Source organism: Loxodonta africana, chromosome 4 (genome assembly GCF_030014295.1).
Source record: "Loxodonta africana isolate mLoxAfr1 chromosome 4, mLoxAfr1.hap2, whole genome shotgun sequence".
Lineage (NCBI taxonomy): Eukaryota > Metazoa > Chordata > Mammalia > Proboscidea > Elephantidae > Loxodonta > Loxodonta africana.
The window spans coordinates 131,525,503-131,547,599 of NC_087345.1; the positions used below are offsets into that span (position 1 = coordinate 131,525,503).

The window sequence follows — 22,097 nt, forward strand, 5'->3', positions numbered from 1 at the left end:
CCTGCAGGGAAAAACCGAATTGGCCACCAGTGATTCTCACCTCTTGGGATTTAAACCCTTATGTAGTCCCACAGTGAACCACGGTTGGCCTGTGTAGCCAAAAGAATATTGTGAAAGAGACAGCGTGTGATTTTCCAAAGCTCAGTCATAAAAGATGTGGCAATTTCCTCCTTGGTCTCTCCTAGACCACTCTGTAGGAAGCCAGCTGCCATGTCATGAGACATGTAAGTGGTCCTGTGTGGTGAGAAACTGAGACCAGCTACCAACAACCAGCACCAACTTGCCAGCAATGCGAGTGAGCCATCTTGGAAGTACATCTTCAGCCTCAGTCAAGCTTGTGGATGACTGCAGCCCCAGCTGACATCTTGACTGCAACCTTACGGGAGATCTCAAACCAGGAACACACAACTAAGTTGCTCCTAAATATCTGACTCAAAAAACTGTGGGAAATAATAAATATTTATTGTTTTTAAGCCACAAAGTTTTAGAGTAATTTGTTATACAATAAACAGCTATAATAATCCATGATACTTCAGTTTGTAAAAATTTCTAGATTCTTAATGGCACTCAGTCTTTAGTGCATTACCACTGCCTGTTCTTGAAACAGTACACACAAGGAATCATTTTGTTCATCTCCAAGTCATAGGAGGTTCTATCAACCCTGTAGCTAAAAGGATATAGGGTGGAATCATCTGGTAATGGCATTTTTGAGGAGTAAGGCTGAAAAGTGTGAGCTGATGCTGACATCTTCTTGAAATCTTTAAACAAGGTGGAAGACTCTGGAATAAAAAAAAAGTTAGGGTAATATTTTTCGTTAATACTATTATTACCACAGACATTTAAAAATACCAATTGGAAAACCAGGGGACCACTTCCAAGAAAATTCAAGTGGGACACCTGCATTTCTTCAATAGGATAACACACAAACATATATGGGAATGGAGAATGTCTGAAATACCGTAGAGCCTGTAAGTGTTGTAATAATAACAATAATAAATTCCATATAATAATAATCACAATTATTATTATATGGAATTAATATGGGGTTCACATATATTAGACTAGTATATTCATTCTTTTCTTCTGCTAATTTCCCACTAAAGATTGTCTTTTTCTTTTTTTTTTTTTTAACATTTCCTTAAAATAGGTCAACTAGTTAAATAACCAAATCTCAATATAAATGGCAAAGAGATGGTAGAGTATATGTATCAAAATTCTCAGGAAGAAAGTTTGAAGAAGGATGCTTCCTTTTGCATCAGAATCTTTGTCCCTTAAAGTAACTCACTAGAATTATGCAGTGGAGTTCCAGTGCATACATCATCATCCACAGAGGCGGGTATCTTGGCCAGTAAGTTTCTTCCCCAGGTGAGTAGCTGACAAAATTCCTCCAGCAGTGATGATACTCTAAGGAAACACAAATCTTGGTTCATTCAACCTAGTACAACAATAATTCACTTAAAGAGAGCTCCAACTTAAAACTATATCAAATATACAACCCTCTGGCCTATTCACTGCTGGAGATGGGCTAGGCTTCCCCAGAATCCCTAAAAAGAACAAGGTAGTTTATTTAAAGGTGGCTGAGAAGCCACAGTGACAAGCATGGAGACAGGAGTCTTATTTTTGGTACTCTCCTTGCCATAATTTGCAGACCTGGTCCTTTCTTACATTATTTTGGATTTTCACTTCTGAGACTTCTAGTCTAGGATAACCAATCTCCTGACCTAGAAACAGATAATGTCACTAAATTCTCTCAAAAACACTTAAGATTCTTTGCTGTTTTTACCTGAAACTCTCATAATTTGGACAGTTATACCACTGAGAATGAGATCCTTGAGTCCTTGCCGGTTTCGCTGATCCATGTGATGAAACAGCCGTGCTACATAAATAACCAGAGTCACATTGGGGTGTTGCCTCAAAAATTCTCGAATAGCCTTGGAGCATTCCCAACAGGGGCTCCAGGACAAGAACCAGGTGATGGAGCAGCTGATGGATGGGCAAAGTTTTCTTTCTGAGGTGAATTTTTCTATAAAATTGACTTCAACGTGCTTGGTTGTGTTTTGGCCCGAGTTTCGCCAGACTTTATGGCTCGTGCCCCACTTGATTTCGTAGAGCAGACAGGTCTCTTTACGGAGTTGTCTGGGATCAAAGAAGATTTCAAATTCCCAGGGTTTGATTCTTCTCCTGAAATATAAAAAGCACCCCCATGTTGTCATGCAATCTTTAGAGGGACCTTCGGAATCATTTCATGCTCTCCTCTTCTAACAGGCAGTTCTACAACATGACACCTCAGGAAAGATTTTTTTCTATTCTGTATTTCAAAGTTAACTGGGGGGGCCCATCTGAATTATCAGAGTTTTTCTCACATAGTGAAAAAGTTTTTTCCCAGTCATATTATTTGATCACTACTCTCTATATACCGTTGCTTTTTAGTTTTGAATTCTGGTATTAGTGTGCCCTCATTTCTCTTTTAAAGGGTTCTCATTAAATTCTAACCTTTCTGAGGTGGGGCCAAGATTGCAGAGTACCCAGATGCTTCCAGTGATCCCTCTTACAACAAAGACCAAAAAAACAAGTGAAATAATTATATTTATGACAAGGTAGGAGCCCTGAGCATCAAAGGCAAAGTTAGAAAACGGACTGAGTATCGGGGGAGGGAGAGACGGTTCAGAAGCAGAGAGAGAGTTGCCGGACCTGAATCGCTAGTATCCCTCAGGCACGATTCTGGGAGCGAATGCAGTGGGCTGGCAGTAGCAATTGGCCACAGTTGCCTCAGGGAGAAACAGCCAGAGGCACAGCCTACTCACACCTCCGGAACCAGAGAAGAACAGCGCTCTTGGCAAAAGCTAAGTACTTGCATATATTCTACTGCGCCCCCAGCCCCCAAGCCAGCTTCAGTGGCTGTCGGTTTCCCTGGGCCTGAGATAGCCCCTGCTTAGAGCTCTGAGCCATTCTCCTGAGCTGGTTGTTGTTGTTAGGTGCCATCAAGTCGGTTCTGGCTCATAGCGACCCTATGCACAACAGAATGAAACACTGCCCGGTCCTGAACCATCCTTACAGTCGTTGTTATGCTCGAGCTCATTGTTGCAGCCACTGTGTCAATCCACCTTGTTGAGGGTCTTCCTCTTTACCACTGACCCTGTACTCTGCCAAGCATGATCTCCTTCTCCAGGGACTGATCCCTCCTGATGACATGTCCAAAGTATACAAGATGCAGCCTCGCCATCCTTGCTTCTAAGGAGCATTCTGATTGTACTTCTTCCAAGACAGATTTGTTTGTTCTTTTGGCAGTCCATGGTGTATTCAATATTCTTCGTCAACACCACAACTCAAAGGCATCAATTCTTCTTCAGTCTTCCTTGCTCATTGTCCACCTTTCACATGCATATGACGGGATTGAAAATACCGTGGCTTGGGTCAGGCGCACCTTAGTCTTCAAGGTGACATCTTTGCTTTCTAACACTTTAAAAAGGTCTTTTGCAGCAGATTCGCTCAATGCAATGCGTCTTTTGATTTTGTGACTGCTGTTTCCATGGCTGTTGATTGTGGATCCAAGTAAAATGAAATCCTTGACAACTTCAATCTTTTCTCCATTTATCATGACGTTGCTCACTGGTACAGTTGTGAGGATTTTTGTTTTCTTTATGTTGAGGTGCAATCCAAACTGAAGGCTGTGGTCTTTGATCTTCATTAGTAAGTGCTTCAAATAATCTTCACTTTCAGCAAGCAAGGTTGAGTCTTCCTCCAATCCTGATGCCCTGTTCTTCGTCATATAGTCCAGCTTCTCGGATTATTTGCTCAGCATACAGATTGAATAGGTATGGTGAAAGAATACAACCCTGACGCACACCTTTCCTGACTTTAAACCAATCAGTATCCCCTTGTTCTGTCCAAACAACTGCCTCTTGATCTATGTAAAGGTTCCTCATGAGTACACTTAAGTGTTCTGGAATTCCCATTCCTCCCAATGTTATCCATAGTTTGTTATGATCCACACAGTCAGATGCCTTTGCATAGTCAATAAAACACATGTAAACATCCTTCTGGTATTCTTTCCTTTCAGCCAGGGTCCATCTGATATCAGCAGTGATATCCCTGGTTCCACGTCCTCTTCTGAAACCGGCCTGATTTTCCGGCAGTTCCCTGTCGATATATTGCTGTAGCCATTTTTGAATGATCTTCAGCAAAATTTTGCTTGCGTGTGATATTAATGATATTGTTCTATAATTTCCACATTCAGTTGGATCGCCGTTCTCAGGAATAGGCATAAATATGGATCTCTTCCAGTCAGTTGGCCAGGAAGCTGTCTTCCATATTTCTTGGCATAGACGAGTGAGCACCTCCAGCGCTGCGTCTGTTTGTTGAAACATCTCAATTGATATTCCATCAATTCCTGGAGCCTTGTTTTTCGCCAATGCCTTCAGAGCAGCTTGGGCTTCTTCCTTCAGTACCATAGGTTCCTGACCATATGCCACCTCTTGAAATGGTTAAACATTGACTAATTCTTTTTGATATAATGACTCTGTGTATTCCTTCCATCGTCTTTTGATGCTCCCTGCATCATTTAATATTTTTCCCCTGGAATCCTTCACTATTGCAACTCGAGGCTTGAATTTTTCTTCAGTTCTTTCAGCTTGAGAAATGCCAAGCGTGTTCTTCCCTTTCGGTTGTCCATCTCCAGCTCTTTGCACATGTCATTATAATACTTTACTTTGTCTTCTCGAGAGGCCCTTTGAAATCTTCTGTTCAGTTCTTTTACTTCATCAATTATTCCTTTTGCTTTAGAGGCTGAACATTCGAGAGCAAGTTTCAGAGTCTCCCCTGACATCCATCTTGGTCTTTTCTTTCTTTTCTGTCTTTTCAATGACCTCTTGCTTTCTTCATGGATGATGTCTTTGATGTCATTCCACAACCCGTCCGGTCTTTGGTCACTAGTATTCCATGCGTCAAATCTATCCTTGAGATGGTCTCTAAATTCAGGTGAGGTATACTTAAGGTCATATTTTGGCTCTGGTGGACTTGCTCTAATTCTCTTCAGTTTCAGCTTGAACTTGCGTAGGAACAATTGATGCTCTGTTCCACAGTTGGCCCCTGGCCTTGTTCTGACCGATGATATTGAGCGTTTCCATCGTCTCTTTCCACAGGTGTAGTCAATTTGATTTCTGTGTGTTCCATCTGGCTAAGTCCTTGTGTATCGTTGCCACTTATATTGGTGAAAGAAGGTATTTGCAATGAAGAAGTCGTTGGTCTTGCAAAATTCTATCATTCGATCTCCGGCATTGTTTCTATCACCAACGCCATATTTTCCAATTACTGACCCTTCTTCTTTGTTTCCAACTTTCGCATTCCAATTGCCAGTAATTATCAGTGTATCTTGATTGCATGTTCGATCAATTTCAGACTGCAGCAGCTGATAAAAATCTTCTATTTCTTCATCTTTGGCCCTGGTGGTTGGTGCATAAATTTGAATAATAGTCGTATGAACTGGTCTTCCTTGTGGGCGTATGGATATTATCCTATCACTGACAGCGTTGTACATCAGGATAGATCTTGAAATGTTCTTTTTGACGATGAATGCAACACCATTCCTCTTCAAGCTGTCTTTCCCAGCATAGTAGACTATATGATTTTCCAAATCAAAATGGCCGATACCAGTCCATTTCAGCTCACTAATGCCTAGGATATCGATGTTTCTGCATTCCATTTCATTTTTGACGGTTTCCAATTTTCGTAGATTCATACTTCGTACATTCCAGGTTCCAATTATTAATGGATGTTTGCAGCTGTTTCTTCTCATTTGGAGTCTTGCCACAGTAGCAAATGAAGGTCCCGAAAGCTTTACTCCATCCACATCATTAAGGCTGACTCTACCTTGAAGAGGCAGCTCTTTCCCAGTCATCTTTTGAGTGCCTTCCAACATGGGGGGCTCATCTTCCAACACTACATCAGACAATGTTCTACTGCTATTCATAAGGTTTTCCCTGGCTAATGCTTTTCAGAAGTAGAGTGCTGGGTCCTTCTTCCTAGTCTGTCTTAGTCTGGAAGCCCAGCTGAAACCTGTCTTCCATGGGTGACCCTGCTGGTATCTGAATACCAGTGGCATAGCTTCCAGCATCACAGCAACACACAAGCCCCCACATTACGACAAACTGACAGACATGTGGGGGCCTGGCCTTGAAGAAGGAATAAATTCACAACTGGGGGAAAATATAATTTGCCAGCTCCACTAATCAGGGGAGCTCAGGACAGAAGCAGCTCTTGTCCAGGCATAAACGGTCCATGGACTTTGAATACTTTTCCCCCCTGCATGGACCTTTGTGGGCCTATTTCAGGAGAATAGGCCCTTGTTTACAGACTGCAACTGTTTCAGCTGTGTGGTGGAGAGGATGGTGTTTGATGTTTGACACCGCTTTGCCTATTAAACAAAGTCCTCACCTACCCTCAATGGGGCCTAAGGACTGGTAGCACCACTCAGGTCACCCAGCCACCTGCAACAGAGGTCCAAGGATAACTGGTACCTCCCAATCCTTACAACCAAAAGCACTGGGTGCTCATGGTCCACCTGCAGAACCCACTCACCTGTGCGCTCAAGGGAACAAGGATGCGCTTTCCTCACAGACACTGGGGGGATGGTTGTCAGCCCCCTGCCTTGTTCAGAGCATGATTCCCAGCTGCAACGAGATACCGGTACCTACACCAATCACCCCTGCCCCTCTAAGACTGTAGGACAGAGCCTGTACCACACAGTTGGTGACCAGGTACCTGGACACCTGAGCTAAATCCATACAAGAAAAGTGATGGACTCCTAGGCTAATATACCTGACAACAGCTCTAGCCGTCTGGTGACAGGACGTCAGAGCTTCAAAGGCAAAAATAATCAAGATAGCTCACTCAAGCAACCTATCCGGCCATATCAAAACAAAACAAAGCAAGAAGCTAGGCTACAGTAAGCAAACATAAAATAAACTAATACAATAACTTATAGACGGCTGGGAGATAACAGTCAATATCAAATCACATAAATTGTAATCTTTATATTGCATGCTTAAAAGTGCCATGTCCTAATCTTTAATTTTTTTAATAATTTATTTTATTATTTTTGTTGTTGAAAATATACACAACAAAACATACACCAATTCAACAGTATGTCCAAGAACAATTCAGTGACATTGACTACAGTCTTTAAGTTGTGCTACCATTCTCACCCTTCTTTTCCAAATTGTTCCTCCCCCGTCAACCTAAACTCACTGCCCTCTAGACTTCTTATCTCACCTCTCGAGTTGGTATTGCCAGTTTGACCCCGTGTAGATAGTTCTTTAAAAGAGCACCAATTTTTAATCTTTACCATACTAATGAGATTTTTCAACAAAGGGATGCAGTGCTGGAAGTGCTCACTTGTCTATGCCAAGAAATTTGGAAGATAGCTACGTGGCCAACCGACTGGAGAGATCCATATTTATGCCTATTCCCAAGAAAAGTGATCCAACCGAATATGGAAATTATCGAACAATATCATTAATATCACACACAAGTAAAATTTTGCTAAAAATCATTCAAAAATGGCTATAGCAGTATATCGACAGGGAACTGCCAGAAATTCAAGTCGGATTCAGAAGAGGACATGGAACCAGGGATATCATTGCTGATATCAGATGGATTCTGGGTAAAAGCAGGGAATACCAGAAAGATCTTTATCTGTGTTTTATTTACTATGTTAAGGCATTTAACTGTGTAGATCATAACAAATTATGGATAGCATTATGAAGAATGGGAATTCCAGACACTCAACTGTGCTCATGAGGAACGTGTAAATAGATCAAGAGGCAGTTTAAACAGAACAAGGGGATATTGTGTGGTTTAAAGTCAGGAAAGGTGTGTGTCAGGGTTGTATCCTTTCACCATACTTATTCAATCTGTATGCTGAGCAAATAACCGGAGAAACTGGACTATATGAAGAAGAATGTGGCATCCGGATTGGAGGAAGACTCAATAACAACCTGCGTTATACAAATGACACAACCTTGCTTGCTGAAAGTGAAGATTATTTGAAGGACTTACTGATGAAGATCAAAGACCACAGCCTTCATTTTGGATTGCACCTCAACATAAAGAAAACAAAAATCCTCACAGCTGGACCAATGAGCAACACCATGATAAATGGAAAAAAGATTGAAGTTGTGAAGGATTTCATTTTACTTGGATCCACAATCAGTACTCATGGAAGCAGCAGTCACGAAATCAAAAGACGCATTGCATTGAGCAAATCTGCTGCAAAAGACCTCTTTAAAATGTTAAAAAGCAAAGACGTCACCTTGAAGACTAAGGCACTCCTAACCTAAGCCGTGGCATTTTCAATTGCCTCATATGCATGCAAAAGCTGAACAATGAATAAGGAAGACCAAGGAAGGACTGACAGCTTTGAATTATGGTGTTGGAGAAGAATATTGAATATACCATGGAATGCCAAAAGAATGAACAAATCTGTCTTGGAAGGGGTACAGCCAGAATGCTCCTTAGAACCAAGGATGGCGAGACTTCATCTCACCTATTTTGGACATGTTGTCAGGAGGGATCAGTCCCTTGAGAAGGACATCATGCTTAGTAAAGCAGAGGATCAGTGAAAAAGAGGAAGACCCTCAACGAGATGGATTAACACAGTAGCTGCAACAATGGGCTCAAGCATGACAACAATTGTGAGGATGGTGCAGGACTGGGCAGTGCTGTGTTCTGTTATACATACGGTTGCTATGAGTTAGGACAAACTCGACGGCACCTAATAACAACAACAACATTCCTCTATGGACTGTCACCAGATTTTCTCAGATGTTGAAACCTCAGATCATCAACAAGACTCTGCTGCCAAGTCTGAGAAGAGAGTAATTTAGCCTCAAAATTCTTCCACATTAGAATCTTGTTTACCAGCTCCTTAAAAGAAAGAAACGCAAATTGTTCTCGGTGACATCTTTAGATTTAACACTCTCCGTGTCTCAAAGCTGTGACTCTGGGAAAACTCAAGATTGTGCTGAGGAATCTTCTTTGCAATATGGCTGAGTCATAAGCTTATTATATCCTAATGGTTCCCACTCATTCCGAAAGCATCACATACCTTTATTACATAGACCAATCCCACTCACTATAAGACACTATATGCATTTCTCAGCAATGGCCTCGCTGTTATAATAATACGCTGGGAAAATGGTAAATCATAAAATAGGGAGATGAAATCTAAATAACAGATGAGGTCCCTGGACGTTTCATTAATGGCTATAAAACACGTGATTTAAAGATAGAAGAGCAATAGTAGGATAATACTATAAAAGCAAGCTGGAAGATAATTCACTTAAGCAGAAACCAAAAGATATAGGAGAAAAGGTAAAGGAAGCGATAATAAAGAGAATATAATTGAATATATCAAATGAAGTTGAAAAAGGCAAAAAGAAAGAGAGGGAGCACAGTAAATGAGAAGAACAATGAGAAAAGCTATAGTCTTGCAGTTCTAAGTAACCACTTACTTTTGGGTGAGTTAAATGGATATTATAATAGTATCATCCTTACCTCAAGGTGGCATCTTGAGTTGAAGAACCTGTTGACCAAGAGATGATTATGTCAAATAATACCCAAATACTATCGAGCTGCTAAGAAAAAAAAAAAAAAAAAAGCTCTATTCTTCCAAACCTGTAACCCAAATCAGAAAATGGAGTTAAAAGATTTTCTCCTGGATTAATCAGATTGGACCACCTCACTGCATCACAGAAAAGTAAGATTTTTGAGGGCTCTGCTCAAATCTCCTTTTGAATCATGTTGAGTTGGAGGGAGGGAGAGAAAGAAGCAACAATCACTGTTCTTAGGAGAAGAACAGAACAGTAGAGTTATCACCAGAACTGGGAATTGGGTAGTACGAGTTGATGTGAGTATGACTCTCACTTGAGTTCCCAATACACTGGGCCTCAGGGAGTGGGGATAATTTTGCTTCCCCTGTCTTAGTCATCTAGTGCTGCTATAACAGAAACACCATAAGTGGATGGCTTTAACAAAGAGAATTTTATTCTCTCACAGTCTAGTAGGCTAGAAGTCCAAATTCAGGGCGCCAGCTCCTGGGGAAGGCTTTCTCTTTCTGTGGGCTCGGAAGGAAGTTCCTTGTCATCAATCTTGTAGATTGATTCCTGCCTCTTTAACATAACTGCCTCTAATCCTGCCTCATTAACCTCATAGAGGTAGGATTTACAACACATAGGAGAAACACATCAGATGACAAAATGGTAGAAAATCACACAATACTGGGAATCATGGCCTAGACCAATTAACACGCATATTTGGAGGACACAATTCAATCCTTAACACCCCCCGTCAGTCAAAAGGCTCCCTAGAATAGCCAAGAGCCCTGGTTGGTCCTTGTGTCCATCAATTTGCTCTCAACCCATTGCCATCGTGTTGATTCTGACTCATAATGACCCTATAGGACAGAGTAGAACTGCCCCATAGGGTTTCTGGTTAGTGCCTGGTGGATTTGAACTGCTGACCTTTTGGTGAGGAGCTGTAGCTCTTAACCACTATGCCACCAGGGTTTCCTTGCTATCAACAGCCAAGAAGAGGATACTATTGTTGCTGTTGTTAGTTGCTGTCAAGTTGACTCTGATCATGACAACCACGTGTATGTAGAGTAGAACTGTTCCATAAGGTTTTCAGAAGCAGATCACCAGGCCTGTCATCCAAGGCACTGAGTGGGTTTGAACCACCAACCTTTTGGCTAATAGTTGAGTGCTTAATTTTTTGTACCACACAGGGACTTCTAAGAGGATGCTAATTAACCTGTTGCTGTCAAGTGGATTCCAACTCATAGTGACTCTATAGAAGAAAGAAGAACTGCCCGATAGGGTTCCCAAGGAGCAGCTGGTGGATGAGAACAGCTGACCTTTTAGTGAACAGCCAAACGCTCAACCACTGAGCCACCAGAGCTCCAAGAGGATACTAAACAAATAAATAAACAAAAACCCATTGCTGTTGAGTTGATTCCAACTCATAACGATTCTATAGTTGTGACCAGCAAATAAGTTACCCCTGAAACTTGGCAAACTACAGTCTGTATGGGGAGTGGGCATAGAGACTCACTTATTTATCCTTTTGACAAACATTAATTGAGAAGCTATTAAGTGTTAGGCATTCTTTTAAGTACTGGAGCTACAGCAGTGGAAAAAACAAATCTGAACCTTCATGGGGGTTATATTCTGAAAGGAAGGAGAGACAATAAACAAATACATGTATAATATAAAGTCAGTAGGGACTACAGCTAAGAAAAAAGACATATTATAGGAGACTAAGAGATGATGGGGGACTATACTGGATGGGATGGTTAGGGAAGGCCTCTTTGAAGAGGGATATGTAAGCAGAGGCCTGATTGTAAAGCGAAGGAGCAAAACATGTGGACATCAGGGGAAGAGTTTCCAAGCACAGGAAACAGCAACATCAAAGGATTTGAAGTACAAGAGTCTTGGCAGGTTAAAGGAAAAGCAAGGACGTCAGCATGGCTTGGCTAGAGCGATCAAGATTTACAACAGTAGGAGATGAGCGTGATCATATAGGGCCTAATTAGCTACGGATTTCATTCTAAGTATAATGGGAAGCCACTGGAGAGTTTGGGGATGATTCAAGGAAAAGTACCAGACTCAGAGGCCCTTACCACTTAGGCTCAGAGCACTGGTGATGTCCCAGCTCTGACAGGAGCACTGGCCAGGCCTGGGTTCAGAACATTTATTGTTGTTAGCTGCCATCGAGTTGGCTCTCACTCATGGCAATGAAATGAAACGCTGCCTGGTCCTGTACCATTCCCATGTTGCTTATGGATCAAACCATTGTGATCCATAGGGTTTTCATGGCTGATTTTCAGAAGAAGACTGCCAGGACTTTCTTCCTATTCTGTCTTAGTCTGGAAGTTCGGCTGGTACCTGTTCAGCATTATAGCAACACACAACCCTCCACTAACAGATGGTGTGCATGAGGTGCAACTGGCCAAGAATTGAACCTGGGTCTCCTGCATGGAAACAGAATTCTACTACTGAACCACCAAGGCCCCCTTACGATATTCATGATACAGAATTCCAAAATTTGGAGAGCAGAAATGCTACTCATTTGTTTCATTTTGGAAACGTGAATTCATGTCAAGAATTTGCCCCTGGTTATTTGGAAGCTAATGTTTGTCTGGGAAGGCAGTCAAGACGGTCCATAAGTCAAAGGATTCAATTACCAGCACCAATTCCTCTTCTCCAAGAAAGCAGAGATCTGTGAAGTTTGAGACACAGAGCACAGGGCTCCCCCCACGCTATCCCCTTCTGTTATCGATTTAATTGTGTCCTCCAGAAATATTTGTTGTAGAATTCTAACCCCTATACCTGTGGTTATAATCTCATTTGGGAATGGGTTTTCCTTGTCATGTTAGGAGGCCATATCAGTGTAGGCTGTGCTTTAAGTCAGAGATATAAAAAGAGTAGATTAGGATGGAGAAACAACCAGAGTTGAGGAAAGATAGATGTCATGTCACATGGAGATCTCCAAGGAACCAAGAAACAGAAGCTGAAGAGAAAAGGACCTTTCCCCAGAGCCAAGAGAGAAAGGAAGCCTTCCACTAGAGCCGGCCCTCTGATTTCAGACTTCCGGCCTCCAAAAATGTGAGAAAATAAGTTTCTGTTTTTTAAAGCCACCCACTTGTGGTATTCCTGTTATAGCAGCACTGGATAACTGGAATACCTTCCCAGTGAGTCAGAAGAGATACCAAAGCTACACCCACGTCTGAGGGTGAAGAGGCTGTAGCAAGATGCAGGCAGGAGATTTAGCCCATCCTCCTAGCCAAACTTGAACTCTTAGGAGCTGTTTTTGAATCAGGAAGAGTCACAAGGTCTGGTAGATACTTCCTCCTAAACAGAAAGTGCTTCACGCAAGGCACACACACTCTTTCTCTCCCTCCCTCTCCCTCTGCGTGTGTGTGTATGTGTGTATGTGTGCTAAGTGCATCTGTGCTGGATGGTAGGGGAGCAAGGAAGAGACTATGTGGGGCACAGAATCCTATAGATGGAACGTGGTTCTAGCTGGAGTGAGGGACTAAAACAGAGAATTAGCTAGATATCATGAAAGAGAGCAGAACCAGGAAACAGTATCCTAAAGGTGACCCAAGAATAAATCTCTGATCCTTAAAAGAAGAAAAGCGGAATTCGAATACTGAGATGGAAGAGGAAGGAAACAGCTGACACCTTGGAATGGGCACCTGTCAGATTTTAATCCAAAAATTGCAGCCTTTGAACCAGCCGGAGGGAGCCTTCTAGAAACAGAGGCTGTACCTGAAGGAGATGGTCACATTAATGATGGGAGAACACTTCCCCTGAAGGAGGTGAAAAAGCAGTAAGAACTTCAAAAATGGAGAGTGGAGTGAGATACGAGCTCAGTATTTAGACTGATCACTACAACCCCTGGGATACAAGGCAAGAGGATCAGCCACATGGTTCAGGACAGTTTGGGGCATGAGTGCTGCTGTAACAGAAATACCACAAGTGGATGGCTTTAACAAAGAGAAATCTATTCTCTCACAATTTAGGAGACTACAAGCCTGAATTCAGGGAACCAGCTCCAGGGGAAGGGTTTCTGTTTCTGTTGGCTCTGCAGGAAGGTCCTTGTCATCCATCTTCCCCTGGCCTAAGAGTTTCTCAGCACAAGGGCCCTGGTCCAAAGGACACGTTTTGCTCCTAGCACTACTTTCTTGGTGGTATGCCTTCAGAGGAAGGTCCAGGGAAGCACCCAGGTAATTCAACAAGATAATGTGTTTGATCTTTCCCCAACATTCCACTCACAAAATAATTCTAATAGAGGGAGAATATAATGAAGAAAAAAAAATTGTTACCTAAACCCCAAACTGGTATCAGTATTACCTCCTAACACACGATGTGCACGTTGTTGCAACAGTCTTCTAACTGGTCTTCTTACTTCTAGCTGCTTCTTTTTCCAGGCCAAAACCCATTAAATGCCAGGTAAATGTGCCTAAAACACTGTTTTAACCATATCTCTATGCTATTCACAAATTCTCCAATAGCTTTCTGTTACAAAAAGGATAAAGCTCAATTTCCTTTGCCTGGCATTCAAGGCCCTCTATATCACCTCAAATTTGTGTTCTAATCTTATTGCAGATTATTTCCACAAACTCTTCTCCAGCCTAACCAGTTTGCTCAAATCTCTTTTAAATTCTGTCAAGCTCCTTGTCGATGTGATTGAATCAACCTGAAACTCCTCCTCCTCTTTGCTGACCGAAATCATACCCTTCTTTTGCAGGCAGCTGAAATTCCACCTCATCTGAAAATGATTTCCTTCCACAGCCTGAAGTGTTCCCAGCCTCTCAAGAATTTCTCTCACACTAAATAACTGGACAATTAATTATCAATGAAGCATATCCTTAAGTTATCTCAAAGGAGCCCCGGTGGTGCAATGGTTAATCACTTGCCTTCTAACCAAAACTTCAGTGATTCCAACCCACCAGTGGCTCCGCAGGAGAAAAGAGCTGGTGATGTACTCCAGTAAAGATTACAGCCTAGGAAACACTATGGGGCAGTTCTACTCTGTCCTACAGTGCCACTATGAGTTGGAATTCCCTCCACAGCAGGCAATAATAGCAACATGTTATCTCTTCCTTTGCTTTCTTGAGCTGCTGTTTAAAGGGCTCCATTTTTACTTTTTTTACTACGGTGAAACAAGCACTATTTAGTATCAAAAATCATTTGGGGATGTGAACAGCTCATAATAATAAATCTTGTTTAAAGATAACATTAATATATTAATCATTAATAGGAAAGCTGAAAAATACTCAAGGGTACACACACACACACACAGACAAACAGACCCTCAATTTTTGTGCTGTTGATGAACATGGAGCTTGTCAGGCCCCCAGTCCATTTTACCTTTCTCAGAAGTCATGGTGCTCTGGTTCCGGTCTGCTTCTCCTGGAGTTCTATATTATGCTGATTGCTGCTGCCAGCAACACTCTTCACTTTATTTCCTCAGGTGTGCCCGTGGCCACCTACCTGGTCAGAAGATGACTCATCTCTGAGTTTCAGGCAGTTACTGGGTATCTAAACCATACAAACAAGTAGCACATGAAAGGAAAATTAGCAGCCTGGAGGTTGCACCACTGGCTTGATAAGAAAGCCTACCATTCAAATAACATTAATCCTGAAGTGTAGATTACTAATGTGGTTCTTAGGTGTCGTCAACTGCCCTATAGGGTTTCTAAGGAGTGGCTGGTGGATTTGAACTGCTGACCTTTTGGTTAGCAGCCGAGTTCTTAACCATTACGTCATCATGCCAGATTACTGATGGGTGTCTCAAATTCCAAAATTGTTCTCTGAGGACATCTGAATTTATTAGCCTTCCCCTTTCTTTTAAATTAAGGTTAAGGCAAGACTGATCCATCTTTCCTAATTGGACAGAAGAACAAAAGTAAGAGAGAATTGACCTATTTCTGTGACCTGAAGATCTTCAGTGTTACCTAGTCAGGACACTGTGGCCTTACCCTTCCAGCTCTTACTCACTTATTTCTAACTTCCTGTTACTTTGCTCTTTGCCCCAAATCCCCATTGGAAAGGGGAGGGGCACTGTTAGATATAAAATCAAAGGACCTTGGCCTCTGAGTCAGGTAGTTGTGTGCAGGTCTTCAGTCTCTTCCTTCCCGAAAGAAGTTTCAGTGTATGGCCAAGTCCACTTCTGCTGTTTTAATCCCCATAAGAGAGTGAATGCTACAGCCATTACTCTCTGATCACTGCACCCTGGGTCAAGTTCAAGCTACAGATTCCTCTGAGTTTCAACACGACCTTTCAGAATAAAACTCACGCTCTCAAGGCCTGGAACTCCCTCTAAATTCTCAAACTAGAGACCCTGAACTTTGAAATTCAGGTCTCCATAAATCCTAAACCTGAGTGCTAAACACAAGAGTTTCCTTAGTTATGACTGTCAAGTTGGAGCCTCCACAAAATGGAATAGTTGTTTGTACAGTGGCAGGTGAACTGCCAGAAATTCAAACTGGATTCAGAAGAGAACGTGGAATGAGTGATATCAGTGCTGATGTCAGATGGATCCCAGCTGAAAGCAGATAATATCAGAAAGGTGTTTACTTGTGTTTTATCGCCTATGCAAAGACATTCGACTATGTGGATCATAACAAATTATGAATAATATCGTGAAGAACGAGAGTCCCAGAAAACAACTGTGCACATGAGGAAACTATACTTTGTATTAGAGATAGTCAGAGGAAGATGAGTATTTCCTCAACTGTCTATCCTTATTTTTCATTTTAGATTATTGAGATTACGTATTGGTTTGTGGGCTATAAGGGCTAGAAAGGGTGTATCTGAGTTGAAAAAAGTTGTTGGAGATGAGGTGTTCAAGAGCTAGGCTGCTAATCAAAAGACTGGCAGTTGGAATCCACCAGCTGCTCCTTGGAAACCCTATGGGGCAGTTCTACTCTGTCCTGTAGTCTTGCTACAACTCGGAATTGACTCAACGACAGCGGGTTTTTTTTTTTTTTTAATATACACACTCAAATGCAAAGGCATTTGACTGTGTGAATCATAACAAATTATGGTTAACACTGTGAAGAATGGGGAATTTCAGAAGAGTTAATTATAAATTGTACTCATGAGGAACCTGTACATAGAACAAGAGTCAGTTGTTCAAACAGAACAAGGGGATAGCGCATAGTTTAAGTCAGAAAAGGTGTTTGTCAAGTTGTATACTTTCATCGTACTTACTCAATCTGTATGCTGATCAAATAATCCAAGAAGCTGGACTATATAAAGAAGAACGTGGCATCAAGATTGGAGGAAGACTCATTAACAACCTGCTTTATGCAGATGACACAACCTTGCTTGCTGAAAGTGAAGAGGATTTGAAACACTGATGAAGATCAAAGACCACGGCCTTCGGTATGGATTACACCTCAACATAAAGATAACAAAAATCCTCACAATTAGACCAATGGGCAACATCATGATAAATGGAGAAAAGATTGGAGTTGTCAATGATTTCATTTTACTTGGATCCACAACCAACACCCATGGAAGCAGCAGTCAAGAAATCAAATGATGCATTGCACTGGGGCAAATTTGCTGAGAAAGACCTCTCTGAAATGTTAAAGAGCAAAGATGTCACCTTGAGGACTAAGGTGTGCCTGACCCAAACCATGGTGTTTTTAATTGCCTCTTATACATGCAAAAGCTGAACAATGAATAAGGGAGGCCAAAGAAGAATTGATGCCTTTGAATTAAGGTGTTGGTGAGGAATATTGAATATACCATGGACTTCCAAAAGAATGAGCAATTCTGTCTTGGAAGAAGTACAGCCAGAATGCTCCTTAGAAGCAAGGATGGTGAAACTTCACCTCACATACTTTGGACATATTATCAGGAGGGACTAGTCCCTGGAGAAGGACATCATGCTTGGTAGAGGGTCAGCAAAAAAGAGGAAGACCCTCAATGAGATGGATTGACACAATGGCTTCAACAACTGGCTCAAGTATAACAATGATTGTGAGTGAGGATGTTGTAGGACCAGGCAGTGTTTCATTCTGTTCTACATAGGGTCGCTATGAGTCTGAACCAACTCGAAGGCACCTAACAACACAGTGGCAGGTGAGCGTTTTGAAGAAGTAGCGGAAGTCCCGTGTCCTAAATAAAAGTCCAAGTGTTTCCAAGTTAGGCAAGTATGGTAGGCAGGATAATGTTTCCCCAAAGATGTCCCAGTCCTGAACTCTGAGACGTGTAAATATGTTACCTTACATGGTAAAGGAGTCCCTGGGTGGCACAAACAATTAAGTGCTGCACTACTAGCTGAAAGTTTGATGGTTCGAACCCACGCAGAGGTACCTCTGAAGACAGGCCTGGTGATGTGCTTCCCCGAAAGGTCACAGCTTGAAAACCTTATGGAGCAGTTCTACTCTTCACACATGTGGTCGCCTTGAGTCAGAATTTATTTGAAGGCAACTAACTGACTTGACAGCACCTAACAATGATAGGGTCCTTCACCCCCAAATGTAAGGAACCATTTGTGTTTTAATAGATTTGTTCTCCCTATTTCAATCAAGAGGGGGAAGAAAAGCAACACAGTTAGGTCCAGGATAGAATGGGAGAAAAATTAGAACAAAATTCAAATTCCTAAAAAAGGCCAGTCTTACTGGATCTGTAGAGACTAGAGGGGCCTCCAAGATTATTGCCCTAAGATACCCTTTAAACTTGGAACTGAAGCCACTCCCAAAGTTCACCTTTCACCCAAAATAGTAAATTGGCCTATAAAATAAATAGCATCACCCTTGAGTAAAGAGCTTGCTTAAACAATCAACTGTACGGGACTAAAGGGTCAACATTTACCCAAAAGCAAAGACAAGAACGTAAGGAGGGGAAGGGAAGCTAAATCAATGGAAAGAGAACAAACAGAATGGAAATAACGAGAATCCTGATGCATTGTGAAAATCGTAACCAATGTTACAGAACAATTGGTATAAAAATTGTTAAATGGGAATTGAATTTGCTATGTAAACTTTCACCTAAAACAAGAAAATATTTTTTTTAAAAAGGCAACACAATTAGCAGAGCCACCCCTCAAAGTAAATTTCTAAAACTCCTCAACTCTTCAATTTCTTCCACCTATTTCCTGCCTTTGCTCTGGCTTTTCTGTAAGCTACAATTCCCTAATGGCAAGCCCCTACCTTCATCTATCAAAATCCTACCATTTTTAAATATCCATACCAAAAGCAGCCCCTTTCGTAAATGGATTCATTGTTTACTTTCATTTTCCATTTGTATTGTTTATAGATGTAATAGTTATCATATTCTCCCTTTTACAACAGCTATTTATTTATTATTTTTTCAGAAGACCTAGGACAATTGCCTCTTTAGAAACTCAAAGCCCACATAGCATTCACTGCATGATAATTAATTTTTTGGGAACCATGAAAAATAATCATTTGTAGTTAAAATAAAAGTTCTTAATTAGTTATTCCTAAGATCTGTGTGCACCTTTTTCAGAAAGATAAACTTCACTTTAATGCAACATTGAAGAAGATTGCAAAATTTCTGTGAAAATTTTATGTCCAAACAATTATCTCAGCTTGATGTTTAATGTTGTTACACAAACAAACAAACAAAAAGAGAGACAGAGATAAGAATCTACCTGCCCATTAAATTCACTTGCAATAGTGGAAGGTATTTGATTCCGTAACTAATGTCAATCATGTCTACCCTAAAAAAAGGCGATAAGCAATAGAACTTGCCTCTCTCCCATTCAGGCAGAGGCCTGTTTTCAATCAAAACTCTTCTCAAAAGTCAACACGTTAGGATTTTAATGAGTATGTTTTTGTTGTTAGGTGCCGCTGAGTCAATTCCTACTCATAGTGACCCCATGTGAAAGAGTAGAACTGCCCCATAGGGTTTTCTTGGCTGTAGTTTTTATGGAAGTAGATTGCCAGGTCTTTCTTCCATGGAGCCACTGGGTGGGCTCAAACTGCCAACCTTTCCCGTAGCAGTCAAGGGCTTAACCATTTGCATCATCAGGGCTCCTTTAAGGAACATGGGCTCCAAGTATTCCACTTACAAGCACAGTACTTACACTGTTTAGAACAGAGAATAACTGTGATCATTAAGGTTGTATGTCAACTTGGCTGGGCCATGATTCTCAGTGATTTGGCAGTTATGATGTAGTTTGACGGTCATGTGATGTAACGTAATCTCCATGATTAGATCTGATATAATGTGATCACCTCCCTGATGGAATCTGCTGAGTAGCCAATCAGTTGAAAGGGAGTTTCCTTGGGGGTGTGGACTGCATCCAATATAGGTGGACTTTCTGACAAAACGAGTTGGCTTTTTCTCACTCTGGACCCTGTGGCTGGCTCCTGTTAATCTGACCTCCTGTTCTTGGAACTTGAGCTAGCAGCTTACCTGCCTATTTTGGGATTCGTCAACCTCCACAGTCTGTGAGCCAGGGGGCCTGCCAGTTTACCTGCCTATTTTGAGATTTTTTGGCTTCCGCAGCCTATGAGTCAGAGGCCTGTTGTCTGACCAGCTGACTTGAGTTCACCAGCCCCGGCAGCTACATGAATCAGGAGAAGCCTCCAGCCTAAGCCACCGATTTTGATCTTTCTAGCCTTCTGAGCTATTTCCTTGATATAAATCTCTGGTTTTGCTTCTCTAGAGAACCTAACCTAAGATGATACCCAACCAAAACCAAACCCATTGTTGTCGAACTGATTCTGACTCATAGTGACCCTATAGAACACAGTAGAATTGCTCCATAGGATTTTTAAGGAACAGCTGGTAGATTTGAACTGCCAACCTTTTGCTAGCAGCCGAGCTCTTAACCACTGTGCAACCAGGCCTCCATTGAGAATAAAGGAATGAGAAAATAATCTTTGACTTACCCTTGGTGTCCTGTTACTTGTAGTCCACTTCTTATTTTTAAAGAAGCAAAAATTAGGCCTTATCTGATTTGGGGAAGCACAATTTTAAGATAAACTACTCTAGGGCAGAATCTGTGCCTTCTCTGTCTTTCTACATTTCAAGGCATTCAGTAAATGTCACACAGAATTAAATTGATAGTGAAATTTCCTACTAAACTGACTTGTGTGTGAGTAAATGGACCTGCCATTAAACAAGATCATGAGTCTGAAAATGCTCTAAGATAGTCGTACTATCCAAGTGTGCAAAATGTATTTGTATTATGGAATCCGGAATCCTACTCTACCCATCCTGTCTAAATCATAGCCTATCATTTGACTTATAGAGCACATATTCTGCCTACTTGTAGACTAGTTCTGACATTGAAGATTCTAATAGAGAAATAGGGTAGTGTGGGTCTGCTTAAACCATGAAGTTAGTAAAGCATGTTCCTCTCCAGCCTTGGGCATGACAACGGCCTCAGGAAATAATCTGATCAGCTCAGAAGCTGAACCAACCTGCCAACCAAAGAATTACTGGAAAGAAAGTTACTATCCTTTTAGTAATTTTTTTTTAAATGACACAATATGCAGAAACCCAATATTCAAAACCTATTTATTAGACTAAGGAAACCTGGCAGTAAAAATTCAACTGAAGTGAATTTACTAATGCAGCCCCAGCAGTTGTGGTCAGTTGGGCTTTGGGCATACACTCGCAATTTTAGAAATTAAGTAAACTCCTTAGTTTAAGGGCTTTAAATAAGTTAATTATGCAACACAACTTAAGTACATTATGGTATACCTAAACAATGGTATACAGAGCAGCCATTATTAACTACGTAAATTTTGGTGACTTGAAAAAAATTCCTATAACTTAAGTGAAAAAAGAAAATCAAAATTATACGTATAGTGTGCTTGAGCTACAGAAATTGTATCAGTAAAAGACCAGAAACCAGAAACAAATGCAGGAAAGTATAAGATCAGGTAATATCTTGGTATATTTTTTCATGCATTTCATATTTTCTCGAAATAATTTTTCTTTTAAGTAATACTGTCAACAGAGGAGCTCTTCCAGAGACAGCTAGTGACCTTGGAAAAATCAGTTATTTGGTTTCTCTAAACCTCAGCTTGTTCAACTGTAAAGTATAAATAAAAATGCCTACCCTCAAACAGTGAGATGGTTTTAAAAGTAACAGAATAATGCCTGGCCTCATCAAACGCCCATTTCCTTCCATTTAGGATCTAGTATTTTTTTATGTTATTATAGGAAAGTCTTGTGGCTTAATGGTTAAGTGCTATAGCTGCTAACCAAAATGTTGGCAATTCGAATCCACCAGGTGTTCCTTGGAAACTCTATAGGGCAGTTCTACCTTGTCCTATAGGGTGGATATGAGTTGTAATTGACTCGACGACAACGTTTTTTTATGTTGTTATGCGGAAACCCTGTTGGCATAGTGGTTAAGAGCTATGGCTGCTAACCAAAAGGTCTGCAGTTTGAATTCACCAGAAGCTTCTTGGAAACCCTATGGGGCAATCCTACTCTATCCTATAGGGTTACTGTGAGTCGGAATCGACTCGATGGCAAGGGGTTTGTTTTTTTTTATTTTCGGTTTATATTGTTATGTGCATAATGAGTATATTAGAG

General features: G+C 41.2%; 1 protein-coding gene across 1 annotated transcript; it reads right to left on the reverse strand.

The window, feature by feature from the left end:
- Positions 1–629: 629 nt before the first annotated feature.
- On the reverse strand, positions 630–2,223 carry APOBEC1 (apolipoprotein B mRNA editing enzyme catalytic subunit 1). The gene is made up of 3 exons (XM_023549084.2): positions 1,784–2,223; positions 1,286–1,404; positions 630–779 (listed from the first exon to the last, which is right to left on the reverse strand). The coding sequence occupies exons 1-3, from the start codon at positions 2,211–2,213 to the stop codon at positions 630–632; spliced, it is 699 nt and encodes a 232-aa protein (XP_023404852.1). The 5' UTR covers positions 2,214–2,223.
- Positions 2,224–22,097: the final 19,874 nt, after the last annotated feature.